Below are 21564 nucleotides of genomic sequence, written 5' to 3'. Positions count from 1 at the left end.
TGGGCTGGTAAATAAACAAATGTTAATACTGTATTTTTCAGACTCAGTGATTTCCTTCTTTTATGATTTTGTGTTAAAAGTGGCATGTGTTGTTTTTACAACCAGAGAAGAGGGGTACAAAGTTTTTAAGGCAGCCGGCGCTGCCAGTCAATGAAATTCCTCAGCTCTGGTCTTGCCTAGCGAAAGCGCCGGCCCTGCGCCTGCTGCCCAGCGCGTCCCCGGGGCGGTCCGGCTGGCTCCGAGGGAGAGTGCTGGAATCCCCGCGGCGGGAGGAGGCGACGGGCTTGGCGTCGCGCACTGCCGGAGGTGGAAGGTCAGGGGAGGGACCAAGCCTTTCTCCTGTCCAGGAGCGAGATCTGAACTGCGCTGGGCGCCCGGAGCCCCGGTCCAGCCCTCAGCCCTCGCGGCCGCCGCCCAGTCCGCTGTTCCACCGCCAGGTGCAAAATGCCGTGTCATTGGGAGAGTCTGCGGCCGGAGCATTGAATTACAGCTTAGCCGAGACCGGGTAGGGCGGCGGGGGTGGAAGGGGAGCAGAAGCCCCTGTTCTCCTCGGAGCACCCGCTGACAAGCGGGCTGAGCGCAGCCGGGGCGCGGACCGAGTGGAGCCCACTGGAGCAGCCCGGGACTGGCCTGTTCCTCTTTAAGAGCCGCTGCTCTGAGCCGGCAGCCAGTGATCCAAGCCGCTCTCCCTCCGCCAGCTCTCTCCAGTGAGGGAACCCTCGAGCTGCGTCTCGACCGTCCCCGACCTTGCCCAGCCCTCTCCGCGCCCTGGGCGCACTGGGCCCGGACTCCCGCCAGTCATGCTGAGGGTCTTCATCCTCTACGCCGAGAACGTCCGCACCCCGGACTCCGACATCAGCGATGCCTACTGCTCTGCGGTGTTTGCAGGTAGGAGGGGCCCGCGATCCCTCCCGGGAGGGGAGGATGGGGTCGGAGAGGAGACGCCGCGGCTCTCCATCCCGGAGAGCACCGGGACGTGAGAGGCCAGACTCCTCGCCCAGACCAGATTGACTTTGAGTGTTGCGAAAACACACACCCTCGGAGAGAGGCGACTCAGAGGGAAATTGAGGCAAGAGGGAGAGGTGGCTGAGCGGCCTGGAAGCTGAGCCCGGGTTGGGGCTAAGAGGGACCTGGAATACGGGGCCAGCATCTTTCCTCGCACTCTCTGGATCTCTTAAAAGAGGCCTTTCCGGGTTGTGTGCTGCAAAGCGTTGTACTGCAGGGCTCCCCGCCTCTCCCCGGAAGACTGGTCCCCGGACTATTTGCAATCCAGCTCTTCCCCCCGCCCCCCCTCGCGCCCCGGCCCGGGCCTGGCGGCTTTCCTCGGCCTTCGCTCTCTATTACAGGCTGGGCCGGCAGGCAGGCGGCCCCTGGGGGCAGAGGCATCGCCCATCGGTCCAGGGATCCTACCCTTGCTTTGGGCACAGGATGCGGGAAATCTAGCATGTTGGGGGTGGTAGCTCCATCATCAGGTTGAGGCTACCTTGAGCAGGGGAGCCTGCTTCCCTATCAGATTGAGACCTCCCGCAGGAAGGTCTTTTCATGGTGATGAATGGACTACTCCAGGAGGTGAGGGCTGGGCCCTGTCTGCTTCTCTGCGGTCCCCCTCTGGGTGGAGCCAGAGCTGGGGTCTACACAGCTGGGTCTGTGGGTTTGGAGCCATACTGAAGGAGAAGGACCAGAGGGCAGGAGTGTGGGAGCCCACCTCCCCACCCACCCTGTGGGTTCACTCTCAGCCTCTGTTACCTGTCTTTCCCTTTCTCCCCCGGAGATCTGGCTACATCCCAGGCCTCCGGCAATCATAGCATCGGCTGGTCCCTGGCCATCCAGCAGACATTCCCTTTCAGTTTCACGAGCTCCTGGATCTACCTGTTCCCAGACGCCCATGTGCCCATGTGCTCCCGGACACATGCACACCTGAAGTGCATGTGACACCTGCAAGTTCCAAGGAGTAGAAACTCACAGAACGCAGGCATGTGTCCATAGCAATGTGCGCGCGCGCACACACACACACACACACACACACACACACACACACACACACACACACACTCCTGGGTGTGAGATTCTGGGTTTCTCGAGGAGGAGTCGCTGAATGGGCCCTTGGCCTGGAAAGAAGTGTGCACCGAAGGGGGTAGGAGGAGCGGTAGGTGACACTCCAGCTGTGCTCTTTTCCTAACGCGTTGCTTTGACCTGTTCTGACCAGTTTCCCACAGTTGCCTTCAGAAATGAGCTTTATCAAGGTGTTTCCAGGAGGAGAACGAGGGCACAAATCGGGGGCCTCCACGCTTCCTCTGAAACCTTGGCTCTGGGCAGGCCAGGCCAGTGGTTCATCTGCATGGCCCGGACTAGCAGCCTGGCTGAGGGCCCTGGGCTGAGAGCTGCAGGCGTCCAGGGAGCACCATTCACTCTGTAAATAGCCCCCTGGCTGAGGGGAGGGAGGATACATTGCAGCCAGAGGGAAAACAGGCACCCTGTGCTTTAAGCAGCTACTCCCGCCCCAGCACCCCTCGCCTGGCACAGGGCCCCCTGAGGGCTGAGCACCCTCTGGAGCTGTCCAGTGCACAAGTGAAATGCAAGAAGGGTCACCTTGGAGCCCCTGCCTCTGTTCTCAGGGGTCTTATCTCCTCTGGCGTCCACTCAGCCTGAACCAGATTTTCCTCCACTTTCTCTGACCACACCCCCAGCTCCCAACACCTCCCCGCAGGACAACACACTTGACTCAGCCTTCATGGCGCCCCTACCCAGACCAAGCTCAGAACCCTAGTAAGAGAAAGGAAAGAATGAATAATGAATAATGAAAGGGGAAGCACTTTCTCACCCCAGAAGTGCTTTACCTAGAGGAAATCCTGTTGTCGTCATTTCTGCTCCCAGGGCCGCCTGTGGAGCAATCGCCCCATCCTGTATCCTCGCCCTGACTGAGCCCTTCCCCCCCGTTTGTCTGTCTGCTGTCAGTCTGCAGTCCTCCCCTTTGCCTGCAGCCTGGCTCCTCCGGGTGGGCTCCCCCTTCCCTGGCGATGAAAGAGGGTACACTGTGTGCTGACCAGGAGTGTCCCCCGCCTTCGGAGGGGGCCTTCTGGATCCCGCCCACTCCCAGCCATCACAGTCACTGCCGAGCAGTCATGGGGAGCGCAGGCCCCCCTCCCCCACCCCTGGCCGCAGTCCACCTCCTGCGTGTTGGCCAAGCTCTTCACTCATGTCCAAATTTGGCCTCCCTGCGCCATTCAGGCCTGCTCACCCTCCTTCTCCCGACCAGGGCCAGGTTGGTGAATGATTACACAGAAGGCTCTGGTCTCAGGAGCACACTTCTCAGAGCAAAACACCCTTCTGGGAAGGCTTCCCGCACCAGCTGGCCTGGATCTGGCTTTCCCAGACCTGTTAGTCTTGGGGCCCATAGACCCCCTCCTTTGGCTACCTATTTGTAATATCTCACAATTTCACAGGTGCCTCCGTGCATGCATAAATTCATTTCCTGCTCACAGTAGCTTTGTGAGGCCAATGGGCAGGGATATCATCCCCTTTTACAGATGAACAGATGGGCTCAGAGAAGTGCAGGGGCCTGGCCAAGGTCACACAGTGGCCAAAGCACCCCCCCAACCCCCATCATCACGCCCTCTGTTGTTCTCAACGTCCATGCTCATGAATAAGAAAGTGCTTTGGAAAGCATACCACGCACTGCCCACACATGAGGCACCCTGGGCCTGAGCCAGAACAGGGGAGGGCTGTGCGTGGGGTACGCAGCATGGACTGAGTCAGAGTGGAGGGGGGAGCGCAGTGTATGATGAATGACCCAGAGATGGAGGATTCCAAGTTTGAAAAGTGTATTCATCACAAGGAGAGAGAATGGTCATTCATTAAGCACAATGTACCATTTTCAGATGCTGTTTCTTCAAAACCCCACAACGATCCTGTGAGATATATTTAACTGATACTGTGCTTACTAGGTGTAAGCACTGTTCTAAATAGAGCTCACTTACTATGAGTTCTGTCATGTTTGAGTTGTAATTTGTACCAGGCCCTTATATGTAGACGCTTAATCCTCCTATCAACCATATATGGTAGCAACCATTATCACCCCCATTCTACACCAAAAAGAGGTTAAGTCATACACTAGTAATTAGTGGAATCAGGATTCAGGCCCACACAATCTGGCTCCAGAACCCCATCTTTAACTGCTCTACCATTTCCCTCTGGTCTTAGCTCTGATTTATAAGAGACAAGCAGTAAAAGGTGGAGGGGCAGGAGTGGACCCAGGTCTGGCTCACACCCCAGAGCCCAGTCTCAGTCTGCACGTGGCCCCCTCACACCCTGCCTTATCTCACACACTGTCCCTGCTGCCACCCACTCTCGTTCTCCCTCAGGCCCTGACATCCCCACTCTCATTCTCTGGTCTGGAGGATGCTTTCTTATCTCAGAGGGGTCTCTGCCCCTCTGCATCACCCTCTCTGCATCTCATGGGACCGGTCACCAGTTGGCCCAGGTTGCTCCCTCTGGGCAGTACTCTTGTGCTATGCTATCTCAAGGCCTCTGTTAGGCCTGTGATGGCTGTTCAGGGACTGACATGCATCATGTCATGCATGATGCATCATCATGTAGCACTGAGGTGGGCAGCCTGCAGTGGGTGTGGCAGGCACTTGGGGGCCTCCGGAAAGGGGGCACTGTAAGCATAGACCCCAAGCTTAGCCAATCCAGTGGGGTGGAGGGGCTCAGGAGTACAGATAGCTGGCAGCCTTGGTCACATTCCAGTGGGATGACAGCATGGGACAAGAATGAAAGGACGGTAGCTGAGAGTATTGGCTGTGGACCCAGACTGCCTGGGACCTTGGATTTGGAATCCCAGCACTGTCATTTTCCAGCTGTGTGTCTTTGGGCAAGTTACTTAACCTCTCTGTGTCTCAGTTTCCTCATCTATAAAGTGTTGATAATAATAGTACCTGCTTTGGAGGGATGGTTCTGAAGAGTTTATGTGTTAATCCACATAATACACTTTGAATAGTGCCTGGCACTTAAATACATGTTAACTGTTTTACTATTATTATATATGTGTATATATATACTTATTACAATTATTATTATGGTTAACATGTATTGTACATGTACTAAGAAATCACTGCACACATCCAAAAAGCCTTTCACTATCTTTTTTGCCTGGTCCGGCCTATCACCAGCTCTGTTGGTTCATCTACTGTCCTACCAGACTGGGCACAATGTGCTGAGAAGTGAGTGGCCATCCCCTCGGCCCCAAGGGATCCTGGTCCTGTCTCCTCTGGCTGCTCCCCCCACACCCCCTGGAGCAGTCCCTTCTGAGGCTAAGACATACGTCCACTTGCCTGACGGCTGGCTGTGACCCTCACCATCGGGCTAGATCTTTCTTGGAAACAGTATCCCTCCAGTGACTCCCTGAGCCCACAAACCTTCTCAGTCCCTCTCCCCAGGCCAAAATCTGTTTCTTTCTTTACTTCCTGCATGCTGGCCTCTTTCCAGATTGGTTCATTAGGCTGAAATGTTAGCAAGAAGAGCACTAACATCTATTGTGCACCTACTGTGCGCCAGGCGGGCACTGGGCTGGAAACCTTAGTGTTTGCTTTAATCCTCCCAACAGCTCTGTGAGGTAGCATTCTCTTGATTTCACAGAAGTGGAAACAGACTCTGAAAGGTCAAATCTCACGTCTTGGGACACATGGCTAGAAAAGGGTGCACTGGGACGGACGCAGGGCCGTCTGATTGTTCCTGCTATGGGAGAGTTCTTCCCAGGCAGTCGGTCACATGACCATGGCCATAACTAGAATCACTGCTGTCTGTGCAGTCTCTACCCTGACACCCCTGGTAGACATGTGACTGCCTCTCTAATCCCAGCTGGTCGGATTGGGATATCCTTGGGACACAAATTCTTCAATGAATGTGAGGGGGGAGGGCAGAAGGATGCTTTGGACCATCCGTACTCCTGTAAGTTTTTGGACTTTGGCAAATGTGCCCTGAGGAATCATGTAAGCTCACATGCAGAGTGTCCGTCTCAAGGTTGGTGTTATTGGAAGCAGAGGGCAAGGTTTATTTGCATTCTGGATACCCCATGTCAGGCCTTGGGAAAAAACAAGGCCCCAGGCATTAGGAGAACTGAGCCAGAGGAGACCAACTCCAAGAGCAAGAAGGGACTCTCCTTGAAGTATCTCCTCCTTGACTGGCAGGGAGGAAGGACCCCATATAGGTGACAGGAGAGGGTCACAAACCCACATGCCCATGGGAGCATGGCAGGTGGCGTAACTAAGGCCAGAGGGAGAAGCGCATGCATATTGGGTGAGTGGTAGCAAGTAGGGCGAGCCGAGATGCATGCTCCGGGCTGCAGGTGCCAGATAGATGATCAGTGTTAGGCAGGAAATTAGGGATCGTGTGCCAGCTTCTCTGATTTTTCAAGGGATGCTATAAATCCAGATCTCCTAATGTTTAAAGTACAATTTTGTTATAAAACATTGTGTTGATCAAAGTCAGCAGGTCTATGTGCTGGATGTGTCCCAGGGGATACCCGTGGCAGCATCTGATGGTGTTTTGTTTAATCTGGGAGACCTTGGTGCTTGGACTCTCCAGGGAACAGGCAGCCAGTCTCCTCTCACCTGAGATCATCAGTCAGCACCTATCCATGACTACACCGATGGGGTAGCAGGGGAGAGCTTTAGTCCCCTCCCCCCCTTACCTCTTTTAGCTCTGAAATGTCCGTTGCGCTTAACATGAAATTGTAAGTAAAAGCTGGGCTTGCTATGCAAATTCAGCTTCAAAGCAGGTCCCCTTGAGGCAGGAGATAGATGAGCCCCAGGCTGAACAGCTGGAGTTCGTCCCCTGTGGACAGATACTCCAAAATAGCAGGAGGGAGGAGAAGATAAGCCCTGCCCAGATAAGAGATAAAAGACCACATATTCCTCATTCTCGAAGTCAAGGAGACCTTCCCAACTACACATGCACAGAAAAGCTCCTTGGAGGTCAAAAAGGGAGGGGGCGCCACCCCATAGTAAGCGATGTCAACCTACCCATAGGCCTATTCTCTAGAATCCATCTTGGCTAAGAGATGCGCACACACACAGAGGAGCACGCTGAGATATACCAAATATGGACTCAGAACCAGCAAAGCAACATGACTGGTCAAAGGAAACCCAGAAGAAATGCCCCATAAAAGTCATTCAAACTACCACAACGGCGCGACTCTCTCTCTGAGCCCGCCCATGTGTCTATCCACACGTACTCTTCTTCCTCCTAATAAACACTTTACTTGTTTCACTACTTTCTGTTTCTTTGTGGAAATTCATTTTCGTGTCACTGGGCACTGGTCTAGTGGCTAGGATTCAGTGCTCTCACTGCCGTGGCCTGACTTCAATCTCAGGCCGGGAACTGAAATCCTGCTTCAAGCCGCTGTAGGCCGAGGACACCCGAGACCACCCTTACCCACTTGCTACCCAACAGTGGCCCCTAAGCTGGCCCTGTCACCTTTGCAGTGGGGCTGGAGTTGTCCCGGATGCCGAGGAGCCGCCCTTACCTGGGGCCTTAGGTAGGATGCAGACCGGGCTCTTGGTTAGCGAGCCCTAACTGATGGTGGGGGGCACGATGGTCTCTCTCACTCACATAATGGTTGATGTGTAGGCAGCCCAGGCTGGTAAAGTTCTGACCCACAGGGCTGTCCAGGCCCCTGGATCCTTTCTGTCTTGTTTCTCTGCTATCCCCCGTGGTCCCTTTGACAACGTGGTTGGCGTGGTGGATATTGTACTTGGCTCTCCAGTGTCCCTTCCACACCATGATAAGGCTAAGCCAGTGGTTCTCAAAGAGGATAGTACTGTCCCCTTGGGGGAATTTTGGATATGATGATTTGGGATATGTTTTCACTGCAGCCTGAGCAGGAACACATAGCCCTCCTGCTCATATCGCATCGGTCATCACCTGGTTTCCTGGCCACATCCAGCTCTGAGGGAGTTCTGGGAAATGTAGTCTATTTATGTGGGTGACCATGCTTCCAGGTCAAGCTCCTTGGAACACTTCTATGGCAGGAGGGGAGAACATCTATGAGGGGGACAAGTTGAGGTCTCAGCACACTGTCCGCAAGAGCTGCATTCCTGATGCAAGTCCCCTTGGGAGGAAGCCCCCTTGAGCACCAGGCCCCAGGATGACATCTCCAAGGGAAGAGTCAGCCATCCTATCAGGGAGAAGTGAAGGGCAGCCAGGCTGGGAAGTTGGAAGCTGGGATGGAAAAAGAGGCCTCAGGAAGTGTCCAGGGCTCAGGCCACCAGCTGCTGCTTTTCTGGTGTACTGAGCAGGTGTGTGGAGACCCTGTTCCTTGGACATAAGCCAAGGGTTTGCAAAAGTCCCTTGGAATATTCCTCTGGAAATATTAGATATGCCCCTACAGATTTCCTGTGCCACCTCTGACCGATTAGAGCAGGGCTAGGGGGCAGGGTGTGGTGTGCTGGGGAAAGCAGCAAAGTCAGGAATTATTATGATGGTAAAAAAATATCCTCAATCATCAGATCCAAAATTCCCCCTAGGGGGCAGTACTATCCTCTTTGAGAACAGCACACTTAACATCACGGGGTGGAAGGGACACTGGGGAGCCAAGTACAATGTCCATCACACCAACCCCAGGCCAGCCCTTCCCATCCACTGGGAACACCTGGCTGCCTGAGACAAACGTGGGCTCTCCCCTCATCGACCGACTCCACCATCTAGCTAGACATCAAACCAGCACTTAAACAAATAGTTACTGCTTACAGTTGGGACAAGCGCTAAGAAGGAAAAGTGCTGCTGTGCAGTTGTTTGCCAGAGGACCCAGCCTAGACCAGGAGGTCAGAGGCTTCCCACGGAAGTGATGAGGCCTGAAGAGTGAGTGGGGGTGGCCCTTTAAGAGAGAGGGGAAGGCAGGTGCAGGTGGAGGTGACAGCAGAGCTTGGAGGGAGTTTGGAGGGAGCTCAGCATGTTCCAGAAACTGAGAAGTCACTGGAGCTGGAGCTGGAGAGTGAGGGGCTGAGGGGTCTTACCTTGTATGCAGAGGAAAGGGAGCCGGGCTCTACTGCAAGAGCATGGGAGGCCTTGGAGGGGTTTTACGAGGGGAGGGACCTGATTATATTTAAGATCACTTGGCTCCTGTGTGGATAATGGACCAGAGGTGACCAGCTAAGAGGCAGCCCAGGCAGGAGAGGGTGGTGGTGGAAATGCCTTGGTGGAGGTATTTGGATGCTGCGGGCACATAGATGGTACCAAAGTCAGTAAGGATGACTTAGGCTGCAAGTAAGTGAAATCCTACCTCAAAAAGGCTTTAATAATAAACAGTCTTAAAGTGATTTTTATTCCCGATACAAGTCCTCTTGGGAGGAAGCCCTGTTAGTACCAGGCCACAGCATGATTCAGAGACCTGGTGGGCTCTGGGCATATACAGTATGATCCAGAGACCTGGTGGGCTCTGGGCATATAGAGTGGACAGCTCCACAGTCACCCTGGACCCAGGCCGACTCCATTTTTCTCTCTGGTCTGCCGTCCTTGGTGTCTGCTACATCTTAGAGCTGGCTGGCCATTGGATCTACATGCTTCCTTATTCTCACGAAGCAGGAGAGGGAGTTGGGCTTGTTCATTCACGGAGGATAAGTTATTCCTCCAGGAGAACATCTCGGGACATATGCCATCGCTGGACCAACAGCTATTGCCAGGAGATAGTCTCAGATAGGTCAGGATCTGGAGCTAGGGCTGGGGGTAGTACCCGAATAGTCGGCTTCTGCTGAGAGGGAGGAAGTTTGGATGTTGGAGAGGAAGTAAATGTCCAGCTCATCATGAGGGTTAGTGGGGTCACCCAGGGAGAGTGGTAGAGTCAGGAGGAAGAGGGCGCAAGCCAGCTAGAGAAGGTGCAGCCTTTAAGGTTGGGAAGAGGACAGCCTCAGACTTGTCATCGAGTGGGTGAGGGCGGTAGGATCTAGTGCCCAAGTGCCCAGGGGGGGTTAGGAGTACGAATGATTCATTTATAACAGCAGGAGAAAGAGCAAAAGATTTGGGGGCAGAAGCTGACGGGAGTTAGGAGGCCGGGAGCCTGAGGAAGTTCTCTACTTTGCATATAAGAAGCAAACTGAGAGTGAGGATGGTGATGGGATTTTGTAGGTTTGGGGAGAGAAAAGTATGAAATTGTTGTCTAGGAGAGAGGGAGATTGAAGGGGCTGTGGAGATGTAGTGTGGTTGCCTATCAGCACTCAGGATCCACCAGAGTCAGGGGTGGGAAATAACAGGTGAGGCCAGCAGGTTAGCTGTGTTATTCTCCAACACCTTTAGTGCTTAGCGGGCTGGGGTGGAGCAGGCAGAGCTGGATTTCACCACGTTGTTGTTTAGCCACCTGAAAATGCTGGATCTTCAAAACAAGAGAAGAGAAAGAGAGCTGTGATCTTGTGCAGCAGAATGACGATAACTAGTCACTGAATTGAGGCTGAGTGAGGAAGCTAGTGAGGACCCGGGAGGTGGGAGGAGGGACAGTGCCTGTCGGGTGCTCGGCGCTGCAATGTAGGGGTATAGAGGTGAGAAGCCACCTGTGGCCAAGAAGTTCATCGGCTGGAAAGGAACCAGACGTAACACGGGAACGCGCGCTAAAGGCTGTCACCGCTCGAGGCTCACTCTCTAGGCAATCCCCCTCACGGTGGGGGCGAGGGGACCTAGAGATTGCTGCTGGGGATGTGGCAGGGTACCGAGCGGGCAGGATGCAGACCTCCGCCTCCGGAGACGAGTGACCCCGGACTGCTCTGGAGAAGGCTCAGAGGCCCTTCGCGAGAGTTCGAGCGTTGGAGTCTCTCGGGCCTCCGGGGCACCGAGGGCGGTCGAGGGGGAAGGTGGGCCGAGGCGAGCGGCGTGGGCGCCAGGGGCTCAGGGCGCAGCGCGCGTTCGGCCGCTCGGCCGTCTCCTCCTCTAGCGCTCGCAGCGCTTGCAGTTTCCCGCGGACACACTCTGGTCTCTGAAGCCGGGTTTCCCCCACCTCCCGCCTTCGCACCCAGTTGCCCCTGGGCGCTTCGGGCAGGAGAGCAGCGGAAGCGAAGTCGGCCTTGGTGCGCTCGGGGCCCGGGCGCGCTGGCCGGGCGGGTAGCCGGGACGGTGCGGGCTCCCGCTAGCAGGCGGGCGGGCGACGCTTCCCAGCTGCGCAGCCGAGCCGTGCGCCCCGCGTCAGCTGCGCTTCCATTCCTGGTGGGGGCGGGGACCCGCGGAGGGGACCAGCGCCCCCGCCGGCGCCGGGCTGACCCCTGGCCCGCCCCGCCCTCCGCGGGCAGGGCGGATCCGGACCCGGGCCGGAGGGGAGGGTCCACCCAGTGGGTGTCCGGTGTCCTCGCCGCGGCCTCTCCCAGGCGCCGGGACTTCTCCCGCGGAGGCGACAGCTCGCTCCCCTCTGGTGCGGCTGCCGCGGAGCCGAGCGCTTGCTCGGTGGGGGCCGGCCGAACCATGCTGAGCTGCCAGCTGGTGAGGGCCAGCAACCTCCCCAGTGTGAAGAAGGACCGGCGCAGCGACCCGGTCGCCAGCCTGACTTTCCGAGGTGAGAGCCCCGTGGCCGTCGCGCCCGTGCGCTCGCGCCACCGACTCTGCGCGCGCACCGCCGGGTCTGCCGCCCCGGCTCCGGCGCTAACTGCAGTCCAAGCCATAGTTTCCTCCCCGTCAGCAAGGACAGAAATCTCAGAGAAATTTCGGTCCTATCTTCTGCAGAGGGGGCGAGGAGGATGCAAGCGAGCACGATAAATGCCACTGTGCTCAGAAATTTTGGAAAACCGGAAGTGCCATAATAGGTCAACAGTTACCACTTAACTAAGACCGAAGCCCGGAGGGAATAACGTGCGAGCCCTTAGCGGGCAGTGATGAGGGCGGGGTTGGAGGATGGGTGCGGAAGAGAGAGGAATAGGATCGCTTAAAAACTGGGCGTGGAGACCGTGAAAGTTGTGTCTTGATTTCATTCATTCATTCGTCCATCTTTCTTCAACACTGGCCATATTGAATCGGCCGTGTCTCAGTTGGGAGGAAAAGGGATAGAACAGGGCGGATGTGGCCTTGATACAAAAAATTTTGAGAGTTCAAGGAAGCTTTTTAAATGCAAAGAGCCTAAATGCCTGCCTGTGGTACTTAGGCAAGAGAAGGTCTCTCTCTGTTTGGGGCAAACACCCCAAAGGACTCAAACCCCTCCGCCTTCTCACCAGGCACCCTTAACTTCCGCCTCAAGGCAGACATTCCCACGGGAGGAGGTATCTCAGGAGGGGAAAGGGAAGAGGAAGGATCTGTCAAAATTAAGAGAAGGAACAATGGCAGTGAGTCAGGACCCCAGTTATGCAGAGAAAGATAATTAAGGAAAGGGAGAGGGTTTTCCTCTTACCACGAGGTGTATCCTGTGGTTTTGTGGAATTAAAAAATGTGTGCGGCGCAAAAGGTGGTCAAACGGAGAGGGACAAGTGGCTGGTGTTTTCAGGAGGTTAGAAAAAGGTGGGACCACCAAGGGGGCTCTTTAGCTCTGACCCACGGTCGCCATCTGCTCCCCAAGCACCCCGAAATGATGAGAACCGTAGATGAAAGACACAATTTGGCAAAGTGAGAACTAACTGTAGCTTTTATTCTTTGTTGTGGGACCATTTACATTTTATTCCTTTTTTGAAAAGTGTGAGTCGAAACAGTTTAGAAAACTCTTCTGTTTTCCTTAATCGGTGATATTCCTGGGTGCCTACTATCAAATGCAGCGTCCAGACAAGGTCCCTAGTTCTCCCTTAGGTTCAGATTCTGCCTAAGCCATTCTTGTGTGGAAATTATGGGGCCAACACTGGCTGGGAAAGAAGTTCCCCAAGGACCCTGAGCCCAGGGCCCTTCATCAGCCTAGGTCTCTTAGATGCTTTGGACTTCTTTTGCATCTGTTCACCAGTCTCTTTCCCTGGTTCTCTAACGGTTTTGTGGTAGCTACTAATCTCCCCATTCTGCAGACAAGGAAATGGAAACCTGGGGAAGTGTCCTGGTCATGGCAGGGAGTGCTTGGAGTGGGCAGTGCCCTTGAGTCCAAATCAGTTGAGGTCCCTCTTGGCTGTTGCCCCAGCCCAGGTACCCCGAGCACATGCACCTGCTGTCCTCTCCCCATCTCTGCATTCCCCTCCCTTTATAATGCCTTACTATTTATTTGCACTGACGAGCTTCTAGCAAAACTGAAATATAATGGAATGTACCATCTCCAGCTGTTCAAAGTCTATTTATCTTTCAAAGCCCAGCTACAATGCCACCTTCTCCAGGAAGGCACCCAGGATTCCCCTGGCTATCATTAGTCTCTCCTCTCTGGATGCACAGCACCTTGTTAGGTCTGCTAGTGCACTCGCCCCAGCCGGGCTGTGCTCAGTACTTTGCTCCATAATTAGGATCGCAGGACTCCTTGAGGGCGGCCTCTTGTCCTATTCATCAGGATGCCTGGTGCTGAGAGCAAACAGGTGGTACTCTCTAGTGTGTGCCCTTTCTGGCCCAGTTACTCACCATCTTCCAGATGTGCCTGGGAGTCTCAACAGTCTGGGGCAATGGTTCTCATGTTTTACTGTGCCTGAGAATCTTCTGGGGATTGTGCTTGAAAGACAGATTCCTGTGTCCTATCCATAGAGGTTCTGATGCAGCAGGTTTAAGTGACCTAAGAACTAGCATTTCCATACCTGATGCAGGCCATTTTGGAACCACATCTTGAGAGAAATTGATGTGAGATGTGGTGAAAGGTGAAATTAATGGGACCTCCCCCACCCTACAGGGGTATTCATGCTGGACTTTGGGGCTGAGTTGATGCTTAGGTAAAGGGGCTGTTAGAATCAGGCCCAGAATTTACAGATCATCTAGCTTGGGGTACTCAACCCCGGCTGCACATCAGAATTGCGTGGGGAGCTTTCAAAAAGACCACTGCCAAACTCCCTGTCCCTCCTCTCTTGAAGTGAAACTTCTGGGGGGAGGGCCCCAGATATAGGTGTTTCTAAAAAATCTCCAAATGTACAGGAAGCGCAATCAGGGGTGAGAAGCCTTGTCGGAACACATCATGGCACAGAGGGGACTGGGCTGCTTGCAGAGAAGTCTCCGCACTGTGTGCTGGGCTCCCACTCGGAGCAGAGCCTGAGGAGCATGGGCCTGGCCAGGCCCACTTGTCTCACAGTTGTTCCCGGCATTCCAGGCTCAGATGTAATTTCAGGACCTGCCTCCCAAAATAGACTATGAACTCTGGGAGGCTGGACTCTGAGGGCCCTTTTATGTGTTCCCTCTCTCAGGGCTTTAGGATAGAGGCTTTTAATGAATACTTATCATCCCTTTGTTCTTGTATTAATTAATTAGTTAGCATGACTAACTACCATGAGTACCTGGGCCATGGTAGAGATTTTTGACTGACCATCTGCGTGAATGAGCAGCTTCATTTCCTATAGCATTTAATGAGCTGTACTTCTCTTCTGCCCTGCCCATTTCCCACCCTCTAATGTTATGATTTACATCCCTTCATTCATGCATTTTAGTTCATTGAACAAATATTTATTGAGCACCTACTACATGCTGGGTGCTGTTCGAGGGGCTGGGGATGCATCCAAGAACAAAACCAGATCCCTGTTCCCTTGGAGCTCAAACGTCTTATTTCCTTGAAGTTTGGGTCTCCTGTGCCCCCACTTAGTGACTTTCTACCCTGCTTCCTCCAGGCTCACCAGCCAGAACCCGAGTCATTAATGCCCCTTCCCTTTCCCTCCTCCCATCAGTCCTCTCTTCCTCCCCGTGTCTCTCCAGTCGCTCTCTCTCCCTTCCCTCCTCCCCTCTCATCTATCTCCTGGGGGATCTTATAGAACCATCTGTAGGTGGGCCCACGTGACTTACCTGTATAGGGAAGGTGAGCTGCAAGGACACTGGACTCTCTGAATCTAGCTTTTTGAATATTAAATGTTACTTTAAAGCATGGAAAATAGCCTGTTTTCTTTAGGTGAACGTAACATGTACTCAATGTAAAAAAGGATGAGACAAAAGTAAAAAGTAGCCCCCCATCCTTATACTTCAAGTTAACTTGTCAACAATTTGACCTATTTCCTCCAAGATTCTTTTTTCTCTTTTTTTTAATTTTTTTATTTTTATTTTTATTTTTTAATTAATTAATTAATTAATTTATTTTTGGTTGTGTTGGGTCTTCGTTTCTGTGCTAGGGCTTTCTCTAGTTGCGGCAAGCGGGGGCCACTCTTCATCGCGGTGCGCGGGCCTCACTATCGTGGCCTCTCTTGTTGCGGAGCACAGGCTCCAGACGCGCAGGCTCAGTAGTTGTGGCTCACGGGCCCAGTCGCTCCGCGGCATGTGGGATCCTCCCAGACCAGGGCCTGAACCCGTGTCCCCTGCATTGGCAGGCAGACTCCCAACCACTGCGCCACCAGGGAAGCCCTCTCTTTTTTTAAAAAGCAATTTTAGTGTGAAATTTAACACCTAAGTAAGTACATAAAATATAAATGTACACTTTAATGCAGTTGTTCTCAGTTGGCGATTTTCTCAGTTGGCGAATGTTCCTCAGGGGACATTTGGCAATGTCTGGAGACCCTTTGGGTTGTCCCCACTGGGTGGGAGGATGAGGTGCTGTTGGCATCTACCGTGGGCAGAGGCCAGGGATGCTGCTAAGTGTCCTGCAGTGCACAAGACAGCGCCATGAAACCCACAGCAAAGACTTAGCCAGCCCCAGAAGCTACTACGGCCAAGGTTGAGGAGCCCTGCGTTAATGGATAAATTATGAAGGGAACACCCATGTCTGTCACTCAGGTCAAGGAATTGAACCTTATCGGTCCTACCCCTCCACCAGAAGTCCCCAGACCCCTTGCCTTCCTCCCTAGAGATAATCCCATCCAGATATCTTTTTTCCAGATGTTTGCATATTTACATTTTCGCTCAGTAAGAAGCCAGGGGCATTTTTGTATCAGTAAATATTCTTCTACACACCTTCCAAGTTTTATTTTATTACATGGATGCACCATAATTCAGTTAATCAACCCCCTATTAAGGAATGTTTAGGTTGTATCAATTTTTTAAATATTTATATCCAAAGCTTAAATTATACTGTCACTATGAGAAATATCCTGGTGACTAAATCTTTGCCCACTTATTTAACTATTTCCTTTTGGTAAATACTGGAAGTGGCGTTGCTGTGTCAGAGGTTATAGGCATATTTAAGGCTTTGCCACATTTCCCAAATTGCTATCCTGACAGTCTGTACCAACTTTATCTTCCCATTAGCTGAGTTTGGGGGCTTGTTTTCTTATAATTCTGCTAACAGAAAGCATTATCATGCAAATTTTTAACAATTTCTTAGGTTCAAATAGTATTTGTGACCTTTCAATGTTATTGCCTATTTGCATTTATTTCTTACTGAATTATTGCTTTTTAATTTGCCCAGTTTGGGAGGGAAGAGATGTTTGTCTTTTTCTTCATTAGTTGTGAGTCCTCTTTACATATTAAGGACACTAAGATGTTGTCATAGATGTTTAAGATATCTTCCCCAGTTCTAATTGGCCTTTTGAGTTTAAAGACTACCCCTCTCAGAGAGCATTCCATCACAGCCAGTATATCCACCTGCCACCACCCCTTCCTGACTACTCATTCTCTGGAAAGTATGTTTTCAGTTAAGATTTAGAAAGCTGGAGATCGAGGTGGGAGTTCTTGAGGTGAGAAGAGTAGAGCTCTGCTAGGGAAGGCAGGGAGTGACTGCTGCCCAGTCTAGGGGTGTGCAGGCTTAAGTCAGGGCACAGATGGTGGGGCAAGTATCAGAGTTATCAGAGTCTTCCTACCCTTTTTGTTAGGGGGTATCTGTGCCAAGAAGTAAAGCAGACCTTCCCTCAGCAGAAGCCAGGGCTACCTTTTCTCCGTTTACCACCATTTCTCTCGTCCACCAGTTTTTGGTTTTCTGCTGGTAACTTTGAATTCCTATCGCTTTGTTTATCTGATGGGTATTCTTTTTTTTTTTAATTAATTAATTAATTTATTCTTGGCTGCATTGAGTCTTTGTTGCTGCGTGTGGGCTTTCTCTAGTTGTGGTGAGCGGGGGCTACTCTTCGTTGCGGTGCACGGGCTTCTCATTGCTGTGGCTTCTCTTGTTGCAGAGCACGGGCTCTAGGCGCGCGGGCTTCAGCAGTTGTGGCACGCAGGCTCAGTAGTTGTGGGTCTTGGGCTCTAGAGCGCAGGCTCAGTGGCTGTGGCGCATGGGCTTAATTGCTCCGCTGCATGTGGGGTCTTCCTGGATCAGGGCTCGAACCTGTGTCCCCTGCACTGGCAGGCGGATTCTTAACCGCTGCACCACCAGGGAAGTCCCTCTGATGGGTATTCTAATGAGGTGTCAAGAGAGTGCCCAGCACAGAGCAAGTCCTCAATAAACATTTGTGGACTAAATGAGAGACTGCATTGAGGTTGCCTGCACGATCTGAAGGTGCCCTGCCTCTCTGACAGTGGGTCCTGTTACCTGACTGGTGGGCAGACACAGCCCGTCTCTCTCTCTTTGGGAGTCCCAGATGCCCCATCTCTTCTTCTCTCTGCTCCCTCTCTAGGTGAACGGCCCCACCAGCACTCATGCATCCCTGTCAGAATCTGAGATGTGCTCTGCTCCCCTCACCCCCCCCACTTCTGCCTTCCCCACCCAGATGCCTGTCAGTAGACCCCAGGCCTGCTACCTGTGTCCTCACCATCTTCCACCTGGACTTAAAAAAAAAAATTGTGTTAAAATACACATAATATAAAATTTACCATCCTAACCATTTTTAAGTGTACAGTTCAGTGGTATGAATTACTTTCATATTGTTGTGCAGCCATCACCACCATCCATGTCCAGAGCCCTTTCATCTTCCCCAGCTAAAATCTATACCTGTTAAATAATAACTCCCCATTTCCCCCTCCCCAAGTCCCTGGTAACTGCCTTATTTCATTTAGCATGATGTCTCCAAGGTTCATCCATGTGGTAGCATGTATCAGAAATTCCTTCCTTTTTAAGGCTGAACAATATTCTGTTGCGTGTATATCCCACATTCTGTTTATCCGTTCATCTGTCAGTGGATATCTGGGCCTTGGTGCCTTTGAGATGCAATGGGAAATGGACCAGTATTTCTCAGCCTTTTTGTAAATCCTCTTTGGACAGGCATTAGAAACATGGGAGCAGGTTATAGACTGTGATGTGCACCCTCAGTGAAAGTCCCTGCTTTGGCATTTGTCTTCTCTGTGATCCCACCAGCCCCAAAGAGTCCATTGAATCAGTGTTACAAAGACAAGCATTTTGTCTGCTTCTGAAATGTACCGTGACCTTATCATCGTGTTGGGGGAGGGAGTCTGCCTTATCTCTGCTATAGGGAGATTGCCCGCTGGCTCTGCCAGAGATCGGGGTGCTCCCTTCTACGCTGTAACCCCTGTGCCTGTCCAGGCCTTGGTGGCGAGGGCAGGGCAGGGCTCACAAGCATCCTGGGCCATTGAAAGGGGTCTGTCCCCACTAGACGGGCCTGAAGGTATGAGTGAGGCCTGAGGCCCAGACCGCAGGGGAGACAGCAACCTAGCCGACAGGTAGACCTCACCAGGCGGGTAGCAGAGGGCAGTGATGTGGCTCCTCGAGTGAAGCCGCAGCCACGTCTGATGCTCAGGTGTCAGATTTGTGAAACTCCCACCGGCGGAGACCGCTCAGCCAGGTGGGCCCAGGCGCTGGCTGGGCAGGGTGGACTGTCCTCTTACCTTCACTTTGCGCCTATCTCTGAGGCTCCTTCTCACATCCCCTCCCACAGCCCGTGGTCTCTATCAAAACTGGCCCCAGTGGGGGGCCAGGACGGTGAGCTACGTCGTTTTCTGTCACACACCTGGGCTCTCGACACGCAAGGGCCAAGATTTCTTTGTTCGCCAGTTCTCCTCTGACAATCTTCCTTTAAGGCACTATTTTCAAACTTTTGGGACTGTTATCCACAGCAAGAAATATATTTTACATCAAGACTTAGTACACCCATAAGTATGTATGTGAAAATACAACCAAAATTTTCGAGTTATAGTACTTTTACACGAAAGATGTGCTCTGAAATTTTCTTCTCTAGTCTATTCTGTCATTAAAAAGACATATTGGTCAACTCACTCAATTGATGTCATGGCCTGCTAATGGGTCCCAATTTGCAGTTTGAAAAACACCACCCTAGGGACTTCCCTGGTGGTGCAGTGGGTAGGACTCTGTGCTTCCACTGCAGGGGGCACGGGTTCGATCCCTGGTCAGGGAACTAAGGTCCTGCATGCTGTGCAGTGAGGTCAAAAAACAAAAAAGAGAAAGAAAAAGAAAAACACTACCCTACAGCCATGGGTGACTCCGGTCTAGGAGTGTGGGTTGAGTTGGGGTGGGTAGGCTGGGGAAACAAGTGAAGAATTTGCATGGGGCCCGGAAGAGCCTCCCATGGCGGGTTCACTCCCCTTCACTGAGTCATTCAGTCTGGAGGCACACCCTAGGGCTCCAGCATGATTCTCACGGATGCCTGCTGGCCCCCAGTTCTGCAGAGTAACCTGGGGAGAGGATGTAATCCCCTCCCCCCATCCCAGCATGAGCTGTGAGCTCTCCTGTATCTTTAACTATTGAGTCTGTTTATTTACAGACATAGCGCCACATCTCTCAAGGCCAGAATTGATGATCAAGGACAGGACAGGTCTAAATCCATGATGAGGAAGGAACTGTTTCCTAACTAGCAGCCTGCCTTCCTCTTCCTTGGCGTCTGTAAGTCATGTGATTGTGCTGGGTTAATGTTTCATTTCTTTCTGGCTCTTCTTTGGGGCTGTAGAGGCTATCAGTGACCACTCCCTTCATGTCATCCAGAGGGTCCCAGAGTTGGCCCTTCTAACCGGGACTTAGTGAAATCCCATAGAGGGCCTTTGTCCTCCTCATCTTCAGGGAAGGCAGGAAGTAGAAAATGTTTAAAAGACACTTTGCACAGGGCTTGGCACACAGACACTGCTTAGTTGCTGCTAGCCAGGAGCAGCTGGATATGTTTCCAAGTGGCCAATTCAAGAGAGGCTGCAGATGGAATTTTCCATGTTACTCCTGTAGGTCATGGAAAGTTGATAGGGGAGGGGAAGTGAACACTTAGATAGCATCTCCTATCCCCTCAAAACTGATAAAGTAGACACTCTTTATTATTATCATTTTACTGCCAAGGGAGATAAGGCCTTAGAGAGGTGACAAGCCATACCTTAGAGAGGTGACAAGTTCACTTAGTAGTGCCTGCTGTTTGAATGACTCCAAAGCCATGTGTTTAACCTCTGCTGGAGCCACACCAACACGGCTTCCAAGGGGATTCAGAATGATTCATCCAGGGCAGGCCTGGGCAACCTTTAAGAAGATAACTGGGCCCCCCAAGGACACCTGCCCCCCACTGTACTTTCTTTCATCCCCTCTGTCTGTTGACATGTAGCCATTCTGTGAATGCAGTCTCTGGCGTTCCCTGAGAAGAGCCGTCCTCTTCTGTCCTCTAGTGAGGAAGTGAACTTGCAGTCAACTTGGGAAAGAAAAGGACCCATTCATTTGGCACCCGATTACTGGGCACCTTGCTATACTCTAGGGTTCCTAACATGAGGGAGGCATGGTGTCTGCTCTCTGAAGCTCACACCCTAGTTGGGGAGACAGACATAGAAGCACACAGCTGTCCTGCTGTTCGATACATGTGGTCACAGCTTGCAACCATCTCTGTCTGGGAGAGTCGGGGGAGGCTTATCCGAGCAGAGGCAACTGAGCTGCCCATTGAAGGATCAGTAGGAGTTCACTAGATGCATCAGAGTGGGGCACAGAGGGGAGGGGAGGGGAAGTGAACTCACATTTAATGAGCGTGCTGTGTGCCAGGCAGCTCAGTCATCCTATCTTGTTTAATTTTCACCACAGTCCCGTAGGGAGGTATCATTATGACCTTACAGATGAGGAAACTAACATGTTCAGAGAATTTCCTAAGAGGTTCTTCAAGTGTGGTACGTGGACCTGTGGGGGAATCCCCAGGACTTTGAGCAGGTCAGCAAGGTTAAAGCTATTTCCACAATAACACTAAGATGCTATTTGCCATTTTCACTGAGTCCATGTTTGTACAACTGGTACAATAGCACTGGAAGGTAAAACTGTTGGTGCCTTAAGACTAATGAGGGCTTTGGCACCAAATTGTACTAGTTGTTGTATTTTTCACCCTCATGTAATTTGCAAAAAAAAGCCAGTACTCACAGTTTGGGGGGGAAAAAAGCCAGTTTTACTGAAGAATGACCTTGATAAAGCAGTGCAAATATTAATTTTATTAATCTTGATCCTGGAGTTACACGTGTTTGTAATATTTTCTGTGTTAAGATGGGAGGTATGCACAGAGAATTCTGCTGCACCCTGGAAAATGATGATTGTTGCAAGAAAAAGCACTGTGTGACCGCTTGAGTGGCATGCTGAACTAGGCTTTTTTTTTTTTAATGGAATACTGTTTTTACTTGAAAGAATGACTGACAAACTATGATCGTTCAGACTTGGGCATTTGATAGACATTCTCTTGAACATGAGTGAGTGAGCCTGCCACCTTAAAAGCTGACATTTATCATTTGTTGCCCATC

The 21564-nt window shown here is 52.0% G+C and overlaps 1 protein-coding gene across 23 annotated transcripts in view; it reads left to right on the top strand.

Moving 5' to 3' along the window:
- The first annotated feature begins 324 nt into the window (after positions 1–324).
- DYSF (dysferlin) overlaps positions 325–21564 on the top strand; it is a 231080-nt gene continuing 209840 nt past the window's right edge. For 5 of the 23 annotated variants that reach the window (XM_082356275.1, XM_082356272.1, XM_082356271.1 and 2 more), the window contains exon 1: positions 11265–11527. In XM_082356275.1, the coding sequence (XP_082212401.1) occupies positions 11437–11527 (91 nt within the window). In that variant the 5' untranslated portion in view covers positions 11265–11436. Of the gene's footprint in view, positions 889–11263; positions 11528–21564 lie in introns of those variants that run through there. The other 18 variants (XM_082356259.1, XM_082356258.1, XM_082356261.1 and 15 more) reach the window with 9 other exon arrangements.

Source organism: Balaenoptera borealis (genome assembly GCF_965194805.1).
Source record: "Balaenoptera borealis genome assembly, chromosome: 15".
Classification (NCBI taxonomy): domain Eukaryota; kingdom Metazoa; phylum Chordata; class Mammalia; order Artiodactyla; family Balaenopteridae; genus Balaenoptera; species Balaenoptera borealis.
This window is presented reverse-complemented; position numbering and strand designations above follow the sequence as displayed.